The 24,114-nt window shown below is 39.4% G+C and overlaps 1 protein-coding gene across 9 annotated transcripts in view; it reads left to right on the top strand.

Moving 5' to 3' along the window:
- Nucleotides 1-24,114, top strand: part of RBM33 (RNA binding motif protein 33) — a 165,861-nt gene that overhangs the window by 55,200 nt on the left and 86,547 nt on the right. For all 9 annotated transcript variants that reach the window (XR_003998741.1, XM_030550087.1, XM_030550091.1 and 6 more), the window contains 3 exons: nt 1,159-1,367; nt 4,107-4,356; nt 15,970-16,028. Coding sequence is in view for 8 of the 9 variants with exons in the window: in XM_030550087.1 (XP_030405947.1) it covers nt 1,159-1,367; nt 4,107-4,356; nt 15,970-16,028 (518 nt within the window). In the remaining variant the exon portion in view is untranslated. The remainder of the gene's footprint in view (nt 1-1,158; nt 1,368-4,106; nt 4,357-15,969; nt 16,029-24,114) is intronic.

A 24,114-nucleotide genomic window follows, 5' to 3' on the forward strand; every position in this document is an offset into this window, starting at 1 on the left:
TTTGCACAGTTAACAAGATAAAGGGAAAAGTCAGTTTCAAAAGCAGCACCGTATTATTTATTAGTGATTTTCTAGTTAAGCGTTTAGCTTGTTATATTGCTTGTCACTAAGTGGACCCCATTAAAATGTACAGCATATAAAGTATTGCCTGGTCATGCTGCTGGTAAAACCTTCACTCTGTGTCCTAATATTTAGTACAGACTTTGTATGTTAGTCCACACTTCTACTCTAATCTAGTTCCCGACTAATAGTTATTCCCTGACCTGGTTTGCCTTGGGTTTTAACTTTAGTTCCAGGTACCATCTACTCTGCAACATTTAGCCATGTTATAAATGAACTGGGGGCAACTGTTGTAACCAGCTTCTCAGTTGTAGATGGGCCCAAAATCTATAGTATGTGTTTTGGGGTGACCAGACAGCAAATGTGAAAAATCGGGACAGAGGGTGCAGGGTAATAGGAGCCTATATAAGAAAAAGACCCAAAAATTGTGACTGTCCCTATAAAATCAGGACATCTGGTCACCCTAATGTGATTAGTCTTTGTTTGTCCCCTGTTAAGTTCATCCCTTTTTTTTTGAGCCACAAATAAATTGCATAAGAGCGTGTGTATCATTTAGTCCTTTCATATTTCTCAAAAATGGCATTAGCTGAATTTGTTCAAATATTCAAAAAAGGTCTTTGGCATAAGACAAACGTACAGAACAGAAGGTGAAGCATTAGAAAACTATGGTTATAATGGAAGACTCAGCATAACCTTTACTATAGTGTTTCCTGCTGCTTCCTTTTCTGTACGCCTTTTTTGTGGATAAACAGAGAATGAAGTTACCCGTGCTGGCAGTCTAGCTCCTTTCACATAACAAACTTCTTAAACAACAAGCAACAAATGTGAGGCAGACTTCAATAGTAAAGTAACATTTTCCTTCATGTTAGTTTCATTAACCTGACACTACATGTTTACCTTTGCAGCAGATACAAATACACAAAAAGAAAAACATTGGTTTTGCTTTAATGAAATGTTAGCATGCCATTGCCACCTTAAGGTGATCAAAGAGCCTGCAAATTTTATCTTGGTTGTAGTGACACTTTTCTCTAGTTATAATGGTGTCCTTTCTAATCCTTACCGCAAATACCTAACATATGCCTTTTTCTCATATAACAGAACTCTCAGCAGAAGCCAAAGCAGCGTTGTTTGAATTTGAAGAAAGGGAAAGACAGCTTAAACAGGGACGCTATGGCTCAAGGAGAGGAGGGAGGAGAGGAGGTTCCATAATGTGTCATGGAATGGGAGAACAAAGAAGAGACAACAATGAAAGGGGAAGAATGAAGGATCACAGGCCTGCGCTGCTGCCAACGCAGCCACCAACAGCGGTAACTAATGCACAGTATTTTCTTTATGAATTGGTACTTTTAAGAAAATAATTATGGCAGTTATTACTCTGATTTGTAGATCTTTATGTTGCTCCTTGTCTTTCAAAACGGGTGAATTTTAGAAAAATTTTACTATTCTTAATCATTCATAAAAATTTAAAAACCCCAAATCTTAATTTACTGTTGCCCCAGTGGACCTTAAGGGAAGATGGGCTTCTCACAGTCTTATGATTAGAACTTGACACACATTTTTGACCAAAACATTTGTATGTGAAAAATACAGATTTGGCAACACTGAAATATTCCCCAAATTCGTAGATTCCCTGCATTGTTTTGATCAGTGAAATTTTTTTAAAAAAATCCCAAACAATTGAATTTAGACAATTTTTGCAATTGAACTGTTTTGAATTTTTTCATTCAAAATGACTTTTTGTTTTGAAGTTTCCTTTAATTTAAAAAAAATAAAAAATGTTAAATACTCCAGATCAAAATGAAACATTTTGTTCAACGCAAAACATTTTTTCCAATGTCTCAATTTGCAGAAAATATTTAATAAAAAAAAAAATTGACCCAAAACTCATCTTTTCTTCCCCAATTGTTTGGACTTGCCAGCAAACCCAAAAATAATCCATTATTCTCCCAAATATAGTTGTGATTTTGGAAGTATGAAAAGGGTCACATTTCCACTTCAGAGTTTGAGACCTTGGTATTTCAAAGTATCCAAATTTCAGGCATTTTTCAAATGACGCAAACAGATAATCAGGCTCTTTGTTTTTTGCATCAACAGAGAGGAGCAGGGTAACTCCAGTTGTATAGGGAAGCCATCTTTGCATTTGAGATTGCTACTTATCCTGGCATGGAAAAAATGTGACCAGATATTTCCTTTTCTGTTGAATTCATTCTGGTGACTTTCAAGACTCCGTTAAAATAGTGATGTTACGTTATTTCTTAAAACTGAGTATTTTTATATTTCTAATATTGTACATTATGCTGAGGGGAAAATAAAAACCTAGAGCTTGTCTTTACTACCATTTTTTGTCAGTATAACTTACGTTGTCTAGGAGTGTGGAAAAAGCACCATGTAGCAACATAAGTTAGACTGACAGAAGCGCCAGTATGGACAGTGCTGTGTTGGCGGGAGAGTTTCTTCTGTCAGCATAGCTACTGCTGCTCGTGGAGGTGATTTTATTATGTCAGTGGGAAAGCTCTCTCCTGTTGGCATATAACGGCTGTATGAGTGATCTTACAGCCACGCAGCTGCATTAGTACAGCTGTGCCACTGTAGGCTCACTAGTGTAGACAGGCTCTCAGAGAGGAGTCTTCACTCACTTGTGGGTTAGCACACAGCAGTTTTCTACTTCAGAAATACTACACAATGGTTTTCTAAAGTTGCAGGTGAAGTATAACATCTGTAATTGAAATTACCAGAGAATTTAGGTAGACAGATTAGTTACCCACATTGGAATTTGGCCAGGTTATTCAGGTCAATGCCTCTGTTGTATGAAAAATGCCATGGGAACAACAATGGCCACAAATGATTAAATCTTAATTTAATGTCTTATCCAAAAGAGAATACTTGAGTGGTCAAGAAATATAATTAATTTTTTGTTTGTTTTTGTGGAGTACTGTTATCTGGGATCCCTGTTCCTAGATTACAGTCTGTGTATGGGTATGATGGTATGATAGAGGTGATGCATTAAAGTGAGGGAGCAAGGTTTTACGCTGGAAGTATTAATTAAACCATAACAGACTGTTAGTAGATACTGCTGTAATACTTGATGGTTCAAAACGTGCATGCCAATATTTCATGCTTGTAGAACAGAATGGGTGGGGCATAAATCACCTTTGTTTTTTCACCTACTATATTGCTGCAGTCTTCAATTCATTTAATGTATTTTAAATTAAAATCTAATGATTTTATTATAAGCCTTTCTGTGCTCTCATCATCAAGGTATCAAGACGCATTTGTTCATATACATCTGTGATTTTTCATATGGAGAAGCCCTGTCCTACCCTCCCTACCCCTCCCACCCAATACTTTGAAGCTACTTGTTCAAGTCTGCAGGTTATGTTTAGTTAAATGTGACTTGTTCATGCAGCTACATCCTTTAGTGAATCCAAGTACTTACACTGGAACAAAGTACAACAAAAAGATGCCAGTTTTCTTAGCGCAGTCCTACCCTTGTACAATGATCAGATGCTAATGGATTTATTATGGTATCTAAACTGTGCTTCCTAATGACACATACAAACAGAGCTAATTGTTTGGTACTACACTGCAGTTGATCCTCACTAGTAACGAAAGCCATTCTGCACCATATGTTTGTTTTTTTTCCCTACTTCTATTCATTTTCTGACAGCTACACCCAGTACTTGACAGTGACATTTTATTCTCATCTGTCTTAAATTTTTTTGGATATTGGTAAAATTCCATGTGCTAGGCTCAGGCCCCACATGTAAGAATGAACAGTCTCTTACCCCTTCCTTTACTACTTATTTCCTGCCTATTTTCCCTTCATGCTGACATTTTTTTGCTTTCAAATTATTTCTTCCCATGCTGGTAGTTCCAGTAGTTTCAGCTGGTTTAATTATAGGAATTGGAGGTGTCTTTCTTTGAAAATTAGGCCTTGAACATTCTCAGAGAATCCCAGTTGTGTGTTTTGTTACTGATTTTTCTTTTTTCCATCCGTGTACTTGGATTTTAACTGAATGGATTTTGTTCTTTTTGGTTATTTGCAGGGTCATTCACAGAGGTTAATTCCTCCTCACCAGCAGCAGCCTATTAGGAGTCTGTTCCAGCAACAACAACTACAAACACTGCTTCCTATGCAGCATCAACACCATTCATCTCCTCCTCCAGGACTACATATGCCACCCCAGATAGAAACACCTGGAATAATGATGACTCCACCCCCAGTGACACCCCAACAACCGAAGAACATACATATAAACCCACATTTCAAAGGGACAGTAGTGACGCCTGTGCAAGGTGAGTGTTCTGAATATTGTAAGTTTTGTGTTAGTGTCTCCCTGCTCCCTGCACTGTCAATGCTATCTACAGGGTTGGTTTTCTGTGTTCATTTTGTCATAACGTACACAAACTTATTTCAGGCTAAAATTCTCCTTGCTTAATCCTAGCGGAAATATTTTGCCAAAGTTAGTAGTTTGTTGAAAAAACAAAGCCTCTTCCACTTCTAGCTCTTCTTTTAAAATGACACTTAAGGTAAAACTTGCATTATTCCGTAATAAGGAGGAATTGAATTGCCAACTGTAAAGAAGATGTATTTAAATAGTGGACATCAGTTTTTAAGAACTAGCTAAGCATTGCAGTTTAAAATTTCACGAGTAACATACTAGCTTCAGCAAGGCACTTTCAGAACATCCACCCAACTATTTGTGTGTGAATGTACTGTGACACCCGTCAAACTGCTGCTATTGTGTGAAAGGTACAAGCTGCATCCATTTTATTTATGATGAATTTGACATGATATGCTCTGCTTGTTCTTTTCTCAGCTCCGCTGCTTTTAATGGATTAGTTGATTCAAAGCCTGAGAATTAAACGCTTTTTCCATAACTTATTTAATTCAAGCACCCATTGCTGGGCAACTTTTCTGAGAGCTTGCAACGAGGCTGTTAAAGTTGCAACTTCTTTGACTGTGTTGAATCTGAAGCCATGTCTACACTTACTGGGGATCGACATGGCTGTGATCAATGCCACGGGGGTTGATTTTGCGGGTCTAGTGAAGACCTGCTAAATTGACAGCAGAGCGCTCTCTGGTCGACTCGGTACTCCACCGGAATGAGAGGAGTAAGGTAAGTTGACGGGAGAGCATCTCCGTTGACGCAGCGCGGTATAAACACCGCAGTAAGTCAGCCCAAGCTAAGTCGACGCCAGCTACGTTTTTCACTTAGCTGGAGTAGCATAATTTAGGTCTTCCTAACCCAGTAGTGTAGACAAGGCCTGAGACTAAAGAGAAGAAATACTTATATAATTTGAAGTCTCTTTGTGACTGTAGTCAGCACTAGAAAAAGCAAATTTTTTTTTTTACCTTCTGATCTGATAGATATTTTGTCCTCAAATGAGCAGAGGTCCTGGCCTGAAGCTAACTTTCTGCTTATCATTCTGTCAAATAAAGGAAAGTTGGCAGGACTAGGCTTTGCCAATTGGGAGAGATCTCAAGTATGTTAATCCTGTACCAGATCTTCTCACAGATGGGTTTCAGAATGCGGTTCCCCGGAGATTATTTTAGTTTTCCATATCTAATAAAAGCAGTATTTCTCACCTATTCTGTCAGTATGTTAGAATACCTGCAATAGTCCAGAAGCTCCTTACTCTTGGATGAATCGCTTTTGTTCACCCTTCTTAAGTTTTCCAAAGCAACTGTTGAAGATATTTGTTTTATGGAAAGCAAAGAATCACATTTAGCCTGTCCCACACCTCTTCAACTAGTCAATGAAAGTCTTGCATCCAGATGGACAGCCTCCCTTTTCTAATTCCAGCAAATAGCATTTGGGGACTTTTGCTCTGTCTGACGTCAAAAAGCATATCAGCACGTTCTCCATTGACCCTTTTATGGCTTTCTTCTTTATATCAGTGGTTACAGATACTGTCAGTATGTTGCTCACATTGGACCTTTCCACTGCACCCATAGTATTTTCTAAAATCTTGATCATGCCAGTGGTACCTTTTTATCTTAAATATGGCTTTTGTTGTTTTGATTTGTTGATCAAAATATCTCTTTTCAACAACTTGTATGCCATACGTATTCAAAGTTCAAAATGGATTTGTAATCTCTTTTTAAAAATTCATCTCTGCTCAAGATCTCTTGTGTGGGAGCTCATTTTTTTAGCCAGTGAAGGGTCTAGCTCTATTCCCAGGAAATAGGCACCTGAATAATGAGTCTTGTAACCTTTATATATTAGGATTTCAACATGACAAAGTCTTTGCCTTCTAGGTCTCATGATGATTTGTGTTGACACAGTTCATGATCTCTTCTTCATCATCTGAAACTCCAGCAAATCTTCCTTTTTTTCTGAACTGACCATCAATAAGACAATTTAACACTTGTGTTAGTGCTAAATACGGTCCTCTATGTAGACCAAAATAATAGATTCTAGCCTGTTTGGTTGGAAATCTTAGTCTGTTGAGATAGCTTTAACTCAAATCCAGCTGTCCATCATTCTTTATTAATTCATTGCACAAATAGGGGGATAACTGCTAAGGTATCCTGGGATGGGTGGAGGAGGAAGGAAGCACCGGGTGAGGTTGGGGAGGAGGGAAGGACAAGGCCACACTGCACTTTAAAATTTAAAAACTTAAAAACTTATTGAAGGTCAGCCTTCTGTTGCTTGGGCAATCTTCTAGGGTGGAGTGGCTGGGGGGCCGAAGGGCCACCCCCTCCCCAACCGCTTTCTTGGACATCTGGGTGAGGAGGCAATGGAACTTGGAGAAGAGGGCTGTTGGTTATATGGGGGCTGTAGCGGCGGTCTGTGCTCCTGCTGCCTTTCCTGCAGCTCAACCATATGCTGGAGCATATGAGTTTGATCTTCCAGCAGCCTGAGCATCAACTCTTGCCTTCTGTCAGCAAGCTGACGCCACTTACTCTCTTCAGCCCGCCACCTCTCCTCGCGTTCATATTGTGCTTTCCTGCACTCTGACATTGTCTGCCTCCATGCATTCTGCTGTGCTCTGTCAGTGTGGGAGGACAGCAGGAGCTCAGAGAACATTTCATCCCAGTATGTTTTTTTCACCTTCTAATCTTCACTAGCTTCTGCGAAGGAGAAACATTTGTAGCTGATGGAGGAAAAGGGAGAGTGGTTAAAAAGACACATTTCAGAGAAAAATGGGTACACTCTTTCTTTCACCTTAAACCTTGCTGTTCACATTACACAGCACATGTGCTTTTGTTACAAGGTCGCATTTTGCCTCTTGTATTGAGGGCCTGCTGATTTGGAGTGAGAAATCACTCACGCTTCACCCCTCCCCCCACCACGTGGCCAACAGCAGAGAGCATTTCTGTTCAGCCACAGCCAAACAGCCGAGTAGGAAAGGACACCTCTGAATGTCCCCTTAATAAAAACACCCTATTTCAACCAGGTGACCATGAATGATATCACTCTCCTGAGGATAACACAACGAGATAAAGAAGGGATGTTGTTTGAATGCCAGCAAACTCTAGGACCATATGCTACCATGCTTTGTTAAGCAATGATTCCTGACTACGTGCTACTGGCCTGGCTTGGTAAAGTGTCCTGCCATGGCTGACAGAACAAGGCCGCTCTCCCTAGAAACCTTTTGCAAAGGCTTTGGGAGTGCATCCAGGAGAACTTTATGGAGATGTCCCTGGAGGATTTCCACTCCATCCCCATACACGATAACAGACTGTTCCAGTAGCTGTACTGGCCACGAATGCCAGAGCAATTAATCATTAAACACGCTTGCTTTTAAACCATGTGTAATATTTACAAAGGTACACTCACCAGAGGTCCCTTCTTTGCCTTCAGGGTCCGGGAGCATGCCTTAAGTGGGTTCGGGGGTTACTGGCTCCAGGTCCAGGTTAAAAAACATACCCTGGCTGTTGGGGAAAACGGTTTCTCCGCTTCCTTGCTGTAAGCTATCTTCAATCTCTTCATCATCATCTTCCTCGTCCCCAAAACGCGCTTCCCTGTTGCGTGATTCTCTATTGACGGAGTCAAAGTACAGGGTTGGGGTAGTGGTGGCTACACCCCATAGCATGGCATGCAGGTCATCATAGAAGCAGCATATTTGGGGCTCTGATCCGGAGCGGCCGTTTGCCTCTCTGGCTTGCCTTAGCTCCTTAATTTTCACGCGGCACTGCTGTGTGGCCCTGTTATGGCCTCTGTTCTTCATGCCCTGTGAGACTTTCTAATGTTTTGTCATTTGGTTTACTGGAACGGAGTTTAGCTAGCATGGATTCATCTCCCCATATGGCGAGCAGATCCCGTACCTCCCATTCAGTCCATGCTGGAGCTCTTTTGCGATCCTGGGACTCCATCATGGTCACCTCTGCTAATGAGATCTGATGAGATCTGCACTCACTTGCACCTTGCCACGCTGGCCAAACAGGAAATGAGATTCAGAAGTTCACGGGCCTTTTCATGTCTACCTGGCCAGTGCATCTGAGTTGAGAGCGCTGTCCAGAGCGGTCACAATGGAGCACTCTGAGATAGCTCCCGGAGGCCAATACTGTCAAATTGCGTCCACACTACCCCAAATTCGACCCAGCAAGGCCAATTTCAGTGCTAATCCTCATTGGAGGTGGACTAAAGAAATTGATTTAAAGAGCCCTTTAAGTCGGGGAGGAAAAAAAAGGGCTTCATCGAGTGGACGGGTTAAATCGATCTAACGCTGCTAAATTCTACCTAAAATCATAGTGGAGACCAGGCCTCAGATTGTAGCAGTAGATTTACTGTCACTTGAATACCTACGAAGTGTATACTTATGGAAGATGACAAGAGGACATCAGTAGTGTAAATCTTGAAAGGGGGGAGGGGAGGGGACAAAGAATGATTCTCCTCAGTGAAGAAAAATACAGTTTTAGTAACACATATCCAGCACAGTTAGTTGTTCAAGCGGACTGACTGAGTCACAATTCCTTTAGCTCAAGTAAGTGGGAGACAGAGACCCAAATATTAAAGGAAATTTAGACCTATTTTCCCAAAATAGGGGTTTGTATTGGCTATCAACAAAACAAAATATTCCTTGTGCTCAGTTTCTGATATCTCTCTATGGTACTACAGTAGCTAAAGATGGGTCAGTTGACAACTTCAGCATGTGGTGAATGGTCTTTGACTGTATGACTACCTCACAACTTAATTTATTGTCAGAGTGACCAGCAAGGATGAGAGGGAACAAGCCAGATTGCTACTGAATAGTTCAGCTCCCTGTTAGTTCAGTATACCTTTGTTTTCTTGGTGCATCAAGATGGTACCCTGCCCTCCTTAATTCATTCTGGCATTCCCAGACATGCAAAAGGTGCTTATGTATGGCAGTGATGGGGAGTATTATAGAAATTTAGGTAGATGTTTCACTAAGTTCATTTGAATCCATTCTGTCTAAAACTTGCTTCCTGGAAGCTGAAATACCAAGACTTGAAGCTTAGGGGACTCAGACTAGCAGATTCTGTAAAATTTGGTGATATCAAGTCACTAAAATTTTGTTGCAGGACTGTCTGGAATTTCTGCTAAATCATTTTATAGCAGAGCTGAGCCCAAGTATGATTAGGTCTCTTTACTAAGGACATTTGTTCTAAACAGAAATAAGGGAAACTTACTTTCTTACACTCCTATTTTCTGTTTCTCTAAATCTATTTCATGAGTGAAACCGTGGGGGGAAATTGGCAGATAGAAGCCATCCAGAGATACCGGCTGGTAGGACCAGAAGCAGCCAAAGCAGAGAGAGCTGCACTTAGAGGGAGGGAGTAAAATGGGACTAAGCCAGGGCCACCTTTCACCCCCAGGGTCCTCTGGACCTGGAACTGTGAGGGAAGATCCCCTTCTCGGAAGGCACTAGGCCCAGGCGGTACCTACTCTGATGGGTTCCCTCTGGGGTACCACTGAGTCCCCCTGACCCATCAGCCTGGGCTCCCTCTCACACCACTGCTGTGAAAAGTGGCCAAGCTCTCCAAGCTTTCTCTTTCACCAGCATACACACAGGTAGGGACCCACCCAGCTGCAGTATTTACAGGCTGCTGTGATCTGCTCTGCATGTGGAGCTATAGCTAAGGAACTGACCAGCTGCTCAAGAGAACTCCTCCCCACCCCTAGTGTAAACCCAAAATTATACCCTCTTGCACTGCACAGAGAGCTGTACAGCATAAGCTCATGAAATTTGCCCCCTCCCTCACTGTGCAGAGGGAATATACAACAGTTTTTTGCCCCAAGATACGACTCCCATACGCTGGTTTGTGATAAAACAAAACAAATTTATTAACTACAATAGATAAAGTGCATATAAGAGATAGCAAGCAGATTACCCAGCAAATAAACAAAAATGCAATCTAATCTTAATATACACTTCTACCCTGATATAACGTGACCCGATAAAACACAAATTCGGATATAATGCTGTAAAGCAGCACTCCGGGGAGGTAGGGGGTGCGAGGCTGTGTGCTCTGGGGGAGCAAAACAAGTTCAATATAATGCGGTTTCACCTATAATGCGGTAGATTTTTTGGCCCCCAAGGACAGCGTTATATCCGGATAGAGGTGTACTAAAAAGATTGGATATAGGTAGCAAATTATCATCCTGAATTATGATTTATGCCAGCTGCAGAGATTCTTAAGGGGCCAGCTGCCCTTGCTTGCAGCTTACAAACCCCAGTTGTTCCTTTCATAGGCTAGAAATCCCTCTAGCCTAAGTCTAGCACTTCCCCCCAATTCAATGCTTGTTCCTTCAGGTGTTCAAGAGATTCCTTTGGGGGGGGGAGTCAGTGAGTCACAATGACAGTCACTTCCCTACCGTAGCTTTTGCATATGGCAGGAATCCTTTGTCTCCAAGCTTGGGTCCTATGCCTTTTCAGTGGAAAAACACTGGTATTGCAAGATGGAGTCCTGTACCACGTGATCTGGTCACATGCCCCTGTAGTGTCATAGCAGCCATGACTCAAAGGATGTTTGTAGCATCCTCAGGAAGGCTCCTGGGTGGGAGATTAGCTTCTTCCAAGACCTAGGGTATGGCTACACTTAGAGCTGCACTGTGCTGCCGCAGGAGCGCTCCCGTGGCAGCGCTTTGAAGTGTGAGTGCAGTCGCAGCGCCAGCGCTGGGAGAGAGCTCTCCCAGTGCTGCACGTACTCCACGTCCCCGTGGGGATTAGCTTGCCACGCTGGAAGCCGTGCTTCCAGCTCTGGGGCAGTTTTTATGCTGGCGCTTTGCAGCGCTGTAACTTGCTGCGCTCGGAGGGGTGTTTTTTTACATCCCTGAGTGAGAAAGTTGCAGCACTGTAAAGCGCCAGTGTAGCCAAGCCCCTGTTGTTCTCCCTTATGGTCCACTAACTTGAATGGTTCCTTCGCAGCCAGCCATCTAGACTGACAGTCTTTCGCCTAGTTGGCATTTCCCAGGTTTAAACACATTTGTAATAGATACATAAACAATATTCCTAACTTCAGTTACAAAACTGATACATGCATACAAGTAGGATAATCCGATTCAGTAAATCATAACCTTTTAAATGATATATCACATGCCTTATCTTGCACAAAATACGTCATAATTATGCCATACTTGCGTCACAATAATATCACCATGAAGAATAGGAGCCAGCCAGAGACTCCAGCTGGTAGGAGCAGAAGCAGCCAAAGCAGGGACCTTTGTTCAATCAGAGAACTTTCTGTGGTTTTGACTGGACTTCCTCTGCTCTATACTGATTGGCTGTTTGCTCTTACCCTTCTCTGTCCCCTCCTTTATTATCTCTTTTCTTCAGGTGTACTCCACACCTGCCTCTTACCCTCTTCTCCCCTGCCCTGTCCTCCTTACACCTCTTCCCTTCAGTGTCACCTTTCCTTTTCCTAATCTTTCCATTTAACTTATTCCCTCTGAACTAAGCCCATCAACAAAATAAGACTTGTAGAACAAACATGTTTGTTGCCAACACATTGCTCACTGGGTGTATTATACCTAGGCTTGACAGAATTGAATTTTTTATATAATTTTGACAGTTTATTTTTAAGCAATTTTTAAAATTTTTATCTATTTACATTTTCACACCTGTATGAAATTGAAGGAGGTACAGTCACTATTATTTATGACAGTAGAGACTGAAATTGAAAAAGTTAAAGCTTTATAACCATTAAAACAGAAATTTGCAACATCACATGTCAAAATATACAAAGTAAATATCCTTAAATTGAATTCTAATAAGTTCTCATGGAGCATTTTTTTTTACTCATCTGTAAATTTCAGTTATTGACGGAAATATTTTTTCATCTGTGTGTGTGCGGTAAATTTACATTTGCTAATAAAAATCTAATCCTTCCAATCCTAATTTATACTCATTCCCCCACCCTGTGTCTGTCTAGATTGTAAACTGTTCAGGGCTAAGACGGTGTTTGTACAGTGCATAGTACAGTGGTGCTTTATTCTTGCTTGGCCCTTTGCCACTACTGTAATAAACATGATTAAAGCTAAGATTATGTCACGGAGGTCACGGAATCCACTATTTCCAGCAATCTTTTTGTTACAATGCGAATGCCACAGCTGACCAGCCACTGCCGGCAGCGAGGGACTCTGCAGCAGTCCAGCCTCCGTGGGTAGCCCCCCCCCCCTCCCGGCAACTGTCCAGCTGCCACTGTTGGTGACAACCCCTGAGTTGCCTCGCTGCTGCCAGTGGCAGGGGTCCTCCCTGCAGTGGATCAGCTGCTGAGATCATCCGGGGCCCCCCGCAGCTCCCAGCTGGTGGCGGCAGAGGGACCCCGGAGCTGCTCAGTGCTGGCAGTCCCGTTCCACCCCCCAACCTCGCAGCTCCTCTGCCACCGCAGGCAGCAGGGGACTCCCTCAGCTCCAGCCCCAGGGCAGGGCAGCAGGGGGACCCTTCCCAGCCACTGGGAAATGGGGTCCCTGCAGCTCCCAGCTGCAGTGGGTAGGGGAGGGTGCTGGACCCTCCTCCCTCCCTATTTTGTCAGGGATGTTTTTAGTAAAAGGGACAGGTCACGGCTTCCGTGATTTTTTTTTGTTGCCCATGACCTGTCCCTGACTTTTACTAAAAATGTCCATGACAAAATCTTAGCCTTAAACATGATTAATAATAGTTTTAAACCTCTTCTGAAAAAGTCTCCATAGTATAAATTGTCAAGAAGCTGCCATTTGAAGTGTTCCATCAGGACTGTGGAAGTAATCTCCCTAATGGCCATCACTTTGGCCTGAAGAGTGAGTTTGAAACTTTTCCCACTGAAGAGCCCTATCTGTAGGTAACTTCTGTTTTCATTCCCAAGATAAACTCTTCTTTTTATATCAGAGAAGAACTTGCCGTTACCATTCCTGGTCTCTAAGCCAAAGTATTCCCAAAAACCGATTCATACCTCTTGTATCTTGGCTATAAAATTTTCTTGTCTGAGCTGCTTTTTTCTGAAAATGAGGTTTTTTCCCCCTGCTTTCTGAGATGGATGTTCAAATCAAGATTGTGCCTGAGGAGTACAACCATACTCCATGCTTTCTTCAGCCTCAGGAAGAATGAAAGAGAAACTCATACATGAAAATCTGCAAAGCTGCCATTCGCATCTTCAGCAGACATGAGGTGGACATACAGCTATCAGTCACATGCAGCATCTGAATACTTGGTCCTTCACATTGCTGTATCTTAAACTTTTCTTTCCTTCCTATCCTCCTGCAATGTACTGCCTCTTCCACCCCAGAATTGTGAGCACTGGATAGGTCAATACACTCCACTAAGAATAATTAACAAATATGATAGGACAGCATGGTCCCAATCTGAGCAGTAATCGCAAATCAATTCAACTTTTTTTGAGTTTGGGGATTCAGGTTTTTTCCCCTTAATATTGGCATCACAAATAACTATCCCACCAAGGATTTTAAGGCCACCAAAGTTCAGAAGTGAGCTACCACACTGTCTCTTAGTAACTTTCTAAATTGCTGTGCAGTGACTCAATTTTATCCTTTAAAACTAACTTTAAATTAAAGCAATTTTCTGGTTGTCAGAAAAAAAATACTATTAAAAAATTCCTTAAAACATGAGACAGGGATGGTTTCTGCCATCTCTTTAAATATTTCCTGGTCATTTACCATCAGATGATATTTACTTCCATTCTTATTTAAAATCCTGTCCAACACTGTGCTGCTTTAAAATGTTATACCACTGGTTCTTCCACTTTTTTTTCATTATAAATTTGTAGATTAATTTGATCCAAAAAGAGTGCTGGTTTGAGCCATCTTTGCTGCTGTAGCAAAGAGCTCAAGGATTGAAAGGATTTGAACTATGATCTTTCATGAGTATTAAATTCATTTGTGTGCTTAAAAAAAAGGGGAGGGGGGGGAATGGGCACTGCCAGAGGCACTATGCCAAAACAGATAATGACAGTTGAACAGAATGCCGGCCTATTTTTTGTGTATGTTCCTTCCTATACAGCTTTTAATTGCATACAGGTCCTGTAACACTTAAGCTATTTTAGTCATGGTTCTGTCAAACTCTCCATCTTTCCAAATTCGTTGATGATTGTATGATACTGACAGATGTTCAGTAAGAACTAAGACGAGACCATAATACAATGGCCTCCATCTAGGGTCAGTATTTGATAACCGACCATTAGAGAAGTATGGGAAATGATTTTTCCATCCTGGGAAAATTTTGAAAAGGTCATCCCAAATTAGGATGAAATTTTTCATTTCATAGACTTGTAGTGTGAAAGGAAAAAATTGTTTTGGGTCAGTCAAACTGTTTTTTGTTTTGATATTTTCAAAATGCTTCATTTTAACTTCATCCTATAGCTATAGATATATATAGAAGTGAAAAAATGGAATTTTTTATGGAGAAAATATGCAAATAGAATGTTCCAATAATTTCAGAACTGTTTCCAAAACTTTTTTGAAGCAGCAAATTTGTTCAAACCAACCCTGTTCCAGAAACAGTTTGTTGAGATAAATCTGCATTTTCCAATGGAAAAAAAAATTTTCTGGAAATTTTCCCAGCCAGCTCCAATTACCACATCAGTTGAAATACTACAGTGTTCTCCTGTGCACCATAAAGGGAAGAGCTTTGGTAATTGTGTGTATTGTGCTTTTATTAATAACCCCAAGAAGTTCATCAGTATAGAGGAGTGCTGATCCACTGCTGAAGTTTTGAAATTCAGTTTAACAGCTTTCTGTTTTTGAGGCAGGGGATCCTTTGCCTGCTGCAGTCTTTTATAGAAAGTTTATTTTTCATTTGAGACATTACACTGATTCTGTGAATATCACAAATTGAGTGTGACCCTTCTCAACCTGCAAGGTGTTTAAGGAAGGAACCTTGTGTGGGTGGAATGTCCTATTCAGTAATGTTAATAGGAGACGACAGTGCATAAATTCTGAATTTCTTACCCTCTCCCTCCCATTTTAGGTTCTCTGTAGTCATTCCAGCTCTTGGTCTGCTGTGATGCCATAGCATGTATAGTGTTAGGATACTCTCAAGATGCACTGAAGCATGGAGTCTGTCGGGAGTCACAATGACAATCTAAAAGGTTCTGAGAGAGAATAATTTAGGATGTACATGTTGAATTTCTTCATTTGCATTTGAAGCATTGTTTAAATGCTGTATGGTTATGTCCTTTAGATCCACTTTTACAGGCCTAAAAGAGTGCACTTCCTTCAGTTTGGCCATTTGTAGTTTTTTTTCTCTGTCAACAGGCTGTTTAATTCTGGAAAATTCAGGATTGCATTATCTAAATTATGCTATGAGAATACTAATTGCCTGTTGAATGTTGGAAACAAAACTTTTCTCCTCTAGGCTAATTTTAGGGACTGTGGAGCACATGCTTAGTTCTTAAAGGTAAACATAACCAGCAGTGATTAAGATCTGCTTCGTGACTACTTTTGGAGATAAAGTCAACAACTGTTAGGTAAAATAATTTGTATTAAAAGGTGTTTCTTGTTTCAGTGCCCTTGTTGCCAGTCCCAACCCAGCCAAGACCTGCTGTAGGACCCCAGAGATTTCCTGTGAGTAGCAGCTGCTTCTTCTTCTGTGATATGGATAAGCATACATTTGCAGAGAAATATTAATATAGCAAATAAAAGCTGTTCCAATGAAATATAATTTTAAGGATTTGTAAATATTGACAGTAATCTCCGCCGTTGAAAATGTTTGTTAAAAGCTTAAGGTCAATGGATTTTTGAGAGTAGAATTAATTCTATTTGACTGTAAAATTGTTGAACCAGTCTCTCCAAAGAGAGAGGTATAAATGCATCTTGTCTTAGAGAACTTTTTTTCATTTAACTACTGGCATCCTTTAAAAACTCTGTTGGGGGAAATAAATTCTCTCTGGCTAAAAAGCTCCATATTTTTATTATAAAATCAGTGCCTTATTTTCTGCTTGCTTTAAGCATTTAATAAGTTTCATTTTTTATATCAAAAATGGATTTGGCATTTGAATGATCCTTCCCTTCTTGCTTATCTTTGGCTTCCAAAACATACAAGCCATCTTTTAGCTCTTTCTCTAATTTAATCTGACCACCTGACTTACTCTAAGTGGACAAAATGTGAAAAATCACTTGTTCATAGTTTTCCAGTTTTTGGTATTTTTCATCTTAATTTATTTTGTTGCATCATTTTAGTTACTTATAACTGTTCACACAGAGTATCAAATCATATAAATGAGTAATTTTTGTGTAATGTTGCCTTCATTTTCCAAAACTTGGAAACTCATGTGCTTTTCTTCTACATGAAGCTTGTACATGGGAAAGCTAAATCTTGGTAATATAGGGAATGTGGAAGGGGGAAGTAAATGTTCACGTATCAGAATATACTGATATACAGAGTTCATCTGTATAGAAATCACTTGTAGCTGAAAAGGCAGATCACAAAAAAGAGTGCTGGTTTTGTGATTTCCATATGCATATAGTACAAGGATTATTTCTGTGCAGAATATTTCCTCTCAAAGATCCTTATCCAATCAACTACTTATGCTCGTTCGTTTTGTACAGAGTTACTGATAGTCATATTCATTACCATAGAATCTGTTTTATGAAGTATAAAAAATAACCTAAAACAAATTCTAGCTTTACAAAGCCTGGTTATCGTTTACCCAATTTTGTCATACTTCTGTGAAATTTCTATGCTCCAAGTTACCACAATTTGACTGTGGTGTAACTAGAGGAAATACTTTTATTTGAGCAAGTCCAAGTGCAAAACAGAGAAATCTTCCTGGCATTTAAAAATGTTAATTGTAACTGTTCTTTCTGAACATTGGAATTACATTGTATCCCTGAATCTTACACTTTGTTTTCCTGTGATATATTTTATTTGATCTGGAGCAAATTTTGAAATGAAGAGAAATAGGAGGAAGAAAGAATGTATAAATCTGTTGTATTTGACGTCCTTGAAAATGTGTCTACACCAACATACTAAAATTAGAACTTGATTTATTTAAATAGGTTGTACGATTAGAATTTTTTAAATATTTTTTCCTATTTCCAGTAGACAATACTAATTAACATACATATAGCAAAATAATTCATATACAGTACAACTTTTAAATGGAATAAAATAGCAAAGATTCAGCTTACTTTTGATATAGAATTGTATTTCTCTTCTGGATAGGAATATTTTTCTCTTCTCCCCAAAAATTTTCCCTAGAGAAAACGGGGCATCTTTCTTATGTAAACACGACACTGGTACTTGGTGTAATATTAAGTAGCTGATATTCAGAGCTAAGAAAATTCTTTTGGTTAGAGTTTCTTTCTATTAAGTGGAGAAGCAGTGCATTGTAGTAGACAGAGCACTGGACTGAGATTCAAGAGACCTGGATTCTATTCCTAGCTCTGTCACTAGCCTGCTGGGTAAGACCTTGGGTAAGTTACTTCCATTCTCTGTGCCTCAGTTATCCGAATCTGTAAAATAGGGCTAATGATACTGACCTCCCTTGTAAAGTGCTTTACAACTGTTTACATAGAGTACCAAAGCTGCTAGGTAATAGATAGGTATGAGCAGCATTATATATATTTCACTTTTGTTTTATCAAATGTAGCATATAGCTGTTGAACTCAAGTCAAATTTACCTTCAGATTTGAAAGTTCTAGGTTTTCCATTTATCTGTTCAGCCTGTTTTCCATGAAAATAAAATATGGTGTGAAATTTGCATAATTATCAGAGGCATAACATTTTAAAAATATCTCTGTGTGGAAGAAATGCTTTTGTTATAGAGCAATTTTTTTTGCTCTGATGCATGTTAAAATCTGCAAAGATTTCTATACTATTCTTAGTTGATGTATATTTTAACAGGTAGACCAGCAGTTAGAAAACTTTGCAAATACAGTTTAAAAAAACCTGAAAGGTTGAATAAAATGTTGTTAGAATTCCTATAAGTCTTTATGACTGAGAGAAAGAAGTCTTTAAACTTGATTTTACTGCTCCTTTATAGGACCACCTAAACAAAGGACATGTGTAGTCCACAAAGCAAATCAGATTTTTTTTGTGTTTTCATTTTCAAGCTGCTTACGTGTTTCTAAAAATTGTTTGGGACTGTAGTTGAATTTTTTAAGTATATGAGAAAAGGTAATCATTCATTTTTAAAACCTTTAGTGTTAATTCAGCCCTTCTGTAAGAGGACACAATTGTATTGACTTCAACAAAGTTGTACCAGGGCTGTGTTTGGCACATTGAGCATCATGTTATAAGAAACTGGTAGAAAGCATAATGCAGTGCTTACAGTGATTGAAGTTGAGCAGTGATTGGAAATGTGACAATTATTAAACAAATCAATTGCCACTAAATACAGGTTTTGATGCTGCATTTTCATATTCAGTTGCCAGTAGTAATAAGTAAAACTTGAACATTTTCATCTCTACTTATTTATTTTAAAGCTTTGTCCCTTGAGAGTAAGTGGGGGAGAAGACATGGAATTATTTTTTGACCTCCTACACATTTCTTCTGGTTATTTTCTAACATATGGGGTATTACAGAAACAGTAAAATCTTGGACTACTCAAGGAATATATCAAATACCTCGTTGTCTAGCATTTTTCATTTCAGTAAACAGTGACTACTTTGTTTAGTGTGCAAACAGGTCTTTATCAATAATCATATTAAACTCATTGGAAACTGAGTAGATAATGGTTCTGAGACGGGGCTGTCAGCCGAAGGCTATGGCACACTTGTACGCAGGGTAAATATTAAAATGGTCAGTTCTGAAGAGTGCCTGTCATTCTCTAAAAATTGCAGAAGACTCCGTAGGTTTCCATTGTATTCCAGATTTTTCTTAGTGTATTAGTTTGTGGCAATAAAATTTATGCAGAGATTTTAATCAGCGTGCAGTTGACACTATTTAATTCTTCCAGTTATTTTTAAATAGTCTATTAAAAAAACCAGCACATTAAGCTAACACATTCCACTGAGCCTTCCACTAGGTCTTATGTTATCTATGTATCTTGGGCTTTAAGCAAATTGACTTTAGCTTTTGTCTCAAAGTGCCAATCACACAGTTGTCATTTAACAAATTGCTAGTATCTAAAAGCCCAATCTCTTGCAGAGGTGTGGCAACTGGGCCAAATAATCCACCGTCTCCTCATATAGCCAGTGAAATTGCTGTAGAATAAAAGTGATAATTTGTCGCCTTCTCTGATATAAGTGGTCTAGAACTCTTGGCACGGCATTGATAAATGCCTTACGTTAGCTGTACACCACCTGGATATAATTAGTAAAGTCAAAATGTCTGAGAACTTAAAAATTGGATGGTAACAGAGGGCAAATCCCAGTGGTGATTGAACATAGTGATATTCTATACAAAAAGCTCTCAGGCTCATGCTTGTACCTTTTCCCATTGCTTCACACTGACTAAGCCAACATTCTAGTGATAATCTGGGATTTTATTATATAGATAGCCCAACCAAAGGTCTGCTCAGATGACTCTGCCATTTTTGGCAAAACTGACTGAAGGCTTTACCCATGGAGCAATTAACTAGGCGTTCTGTATTTTTATTACTGTTTCTTGGACATATTATTTTATATTAAGGTAGTGCAGATATGCCAATCAAGGTTCAGGACCCTATTGTACTAAATGCTGTTCAGATGAATAAGACGATGACTGTGCTTGCCCCAGAGAACTCGTAATTTAATACAATACAATAACAAAATGTAGCAAGCAGATGGGTCACACTGTGTTGGTGAGGCAGAAGAAAGGAAGGAAAAGTTAAAAGTAAAAGGGGAACATCTTTCATAAATTGATGGTTTTATTATCCCTAGGTTGCCACCAGTCCAGTCTGCATGGCTTAAGATCATCCTTAGTGGCTATAAATTGGCATAACTTCATTGAGATATTGACTTCAGTGGAGCTCTGCCAATTTACTCCAGCTGAGGAGGCTGGCCCCAAGGTCTTCATAGGTGATGACATGGACCTTGTGCATTTGAAAACTGTCAGCATCTCTCTCAAGAACCGTTCTTGAACATTATTTTTTGCTATTAAAGGTTCCAATTTTCCCATGACCTGGCCACTAGGACCCAGCTTAACAAGAAGCCATTTTACAAATGGAGTTATAAACTGGGTAGTGCATAGAAAAACTATCTTATAGCGCTAATGTGCAAAAGTGCCATATTTCTTACAGGAAAACATGTTTAAATGTGGTTCTTTAGAAAAGCTACTAGGCACTGTTTTTACAGAGGTGGGACCCATGCTAGCAAAGTCTTTAAATGCTATTTGGCCAGGAAGTATAAGCAGATAAACAAGGGCAGGGGAGGGGTGAAAGCCTAGTCAGACAGTCTATCACTATAGCCTTTATTCCACAACTCCACCCAGGATAGAACAGTCATCCCCAAATACATTTTTGAGTGGATTTGGACTATTCCTTGTGGTGGTAATAAATGAGTTTAAAAGTAAAAAGGGGTACTAATTAATAACTTCAACCTAAAAGCCTGTCACCATAATTTCCCTCTTGTGTGCCAAATCACCATCCTGTCTTCTTTCAAAACTCTCTGTAAAGTGCACTCAGTCCTTCAAGCCTGAAAGTTAATCCATTAAACATTGTATACTAAAAAGGAGAAAATATTCTGAGATTGGGCCCTCATATGGTCAGTTGAGATACTGTGCTTAAATTGTGTTTTCGTAGGTCCTGATACCATTGATACAAGGACCATGTTTCCCATGTGTTGTATGAAATCAAATATAACAGTGCTTGGCACTTACATGGCATTTTCCAGCTGTCGATTTTAAAGTGCTTTACAAAAATTGGGTACGTATTCTTATTCCCATTTTGGCATAAAATGGGAGATATAAGATCTCTTGGCAGAACTCTGTCTTTCTCACTGCCAAATTAGAAAGCCCAAACAGTCAAATCAGAGATTTTTAATAATTAATAAAACAATTGATCTGAGAAGATCCAGCAGAGCCTGCCTTTTTAGCTGCTGGAGGCAGAACAGAATGGATAGCATGTACACATGTGAGAGGACACCCATCCTGTCCTTACTAGCAAGCTTGGTTCTGTCTCTGAGCAAGCTGCAAACAGGATTCAGACCTTTCCATTGCAAGAATGGACATTTTTAGGGAAATCAAGATACATTTTCCTACAGTTCAGTTTTGCAGCTATGAAAACAGGCACAAAGAAGCCAAGATTTTCCAAAATAGTTGGTTAAGTCTACACTGGGGAGGATTGATCTAAGTTAGCAGCTTCAGCTACGTGAATAACATAGCTGAAATAGATGTACTTAGATCTACTCACCGCCATGTCTTCGCTGCAGTGAGTCGACAGCTGATGTTCCCCCGTCGACTCTGTCTGCGCCTCACTCTGGTTGAGTACCAGAGTTGACAGGAGAGTGCTCGGTAGTCGATTTATTGCGTCTAGACCAGATGCGATAAATCGATCTCCGCTGGATCGATTTCTGCCCGTTGATCCTGCGAGTAATGTAGACAAGCCCTTAGTTAGGCACCTAAATATATATTTAGGCGCCTAAATAAGAGGCCTGATTTTGAAAAGTGTAGGGCAACCGGGAGTACCTATAAGTATTTTGGAAAAGTCTACCCTAAGTGAGTTAGGTGCCTAACTTAGATGCTTTTGAAAATCCCACCCATTGACTTGAAGTTGCAAGTCAATAGTAGGTGCTAGCTGCTCAGCACTTCTGAAAATCAGACCCATTAATTGTAGTTTGAATTTGTAATATGAATTTATTAGCTTAACGGTAGGGAATGAATTTGAAAAATTTCATGTTTAAGTGACTACCTTGATCACGGTTGTGCAGCAAGTGAGTCATAATAACACTGTATAAATACAGTATTAAATATGTGTTCTGAATTTAAGCAAATATGTTTGACACAATCGGCTAAAAAGTATTTGTTCTCTAGCAAGAACTTTAGCTTTGTGCTGAAGTAACAGCCTATGGAGCAGACTGTTTCCCCCTCACACTGCTTGGTCCCATCAAGCTGCTAATGGCAGCTGGTATTCTCCATCTGAGAATAGGGAACAATAGCCAGTGGTACCTATAGTTACAGATGCACTGATTGATCCCTTCTCTTTCATTGTACTGGTCAAACTTATTTAACTCTGAAGCACAAGGTGTGTGGGGATCTCCTTAGTTGGATCTTGGAGTCATGTCCTCTTTCCATAGGCAGACCTACATTAATTTCTTTATATTTAGGCCTTTTATTCCCATGCAGTTAAAGTAAGGAGGCAGAGTTTGGGCCTTTGACACTTAGTGGACACTCTAGAATGGAGAAGAAAGGATTGTGGGTAAGAGTAGTAGTAACTGAGGCATCTCTTTACACCACCACCTCTTTGGTGAATCTTTGCTTTTTTGATCTCGTTTAGATATACCCTTAGTGGTCCATGGATGCACCCCCAGTCCTTTTATTTTGAGATCCAGAAACTTTATTCTTTGATAAAACACTTGTGTACAGAGCAGAATTCAAATCCACTAATTAAATCATTCTTATAAATTCTCTGTTTTATTCAGTGTAAAAATACGATTTTTAATAAAAGAGAGAGCCCTCATGTATTCATGAACAACTTTCCACATTTCATAGTCATTTCCCCTTTCTGGTATCTTATCCATTTGTATCCCTTTCTATTTAAATATCCTTGATTTCTACTTCTCTGATTGTATTTTTCTTACAAAAATCACCATTATTAAATATTCTTTCTATTTTCTGATTGCAGTATGCTTCCATATATCTTCATTACATCAGCTCTTTTTAAAAATTTCAGTATGTAAGGTTACATTTCAGATTAGTTTTGGTTCTGGCATTGAACTCTTCGTTGTATCTCAAGTTTCTTAAAGCAGTATCTTAAAATATACGTCAGAATATAATTGTATGTGTTATTTGTGGAAGTCCTTAAAATAGCTGTTTAAATTACTTTTCACACATTTTAGTAACTTAAGGTAGTGACACATTTTTAAACTATTAATGTTTTATCTCTCTCTTCTACTGTCCATTTGCCACTTGTCTTACATTTTGAGGTCTGTAAAAGCAGCAAAGAATCCTGTGGCACCTTATAGACTAACAGACGTTTTGGAGCATGAGCTTTCATGGGTGAATACCACTTCCTCAGTTGCATGTAGTGGAAATATCCAGGGGCAGGTATATATATGCTAGCAAGCAAGCTAGAGAAGTCTATAAGGTGCCACAGGATTCTTTGCTGCTTTTACAGATCCAGACTAACACGGCTACCCCTCTGATTTTGAGGTCTGAGGCAAACACTGTCTAGGATTGCTAGGGCAATGCCTCAGGTGGAAGCACTACTATGGTACAAACAATAAATGTTGCTACTAATGTTAAAAATTCTAAGTAGCATTAGAAAGTGGACCACAGGCTGAACTTGTGGTCCAAAACGGAAACTGAAGCTTTAGCAAATTTAGTAGCAGAACTGATTTTGCCATATTATACTAAAGCATTTTTTGTTATGTAAAAATATCTTTGCTTTAGTGGATCCTAAACACTGCAACTTTTTAGGGAAATGAGGCAAAATTAAGTTGTTTTCATTGTACTGGAAATTGCAAAAAGCAAATTGAATTACATGTCATTTTCAAAATTATTTCAGATTTAATAATGAGGTGGTATAAAAGTAAGGAAATTGGGGATTTAAAAACCTAGTATCTAAAGTTT

The sequence above is a fragment of the Gopherus evgoodei genome, chromosome 2 (assembly GCF_007399415.2).
Source record: "Gopherus evgoodei ecotype Sinaloan lineage chromosome 2, rGopEvg1_v1.p, whole genome shotgun sequence".
In the NCBI taxonomy this organism is placed as follows: Eukaryota; Metazoa; Chordata; order Testudines; family Testudinidae; genus Gopherus; species Gopherus evgoodei.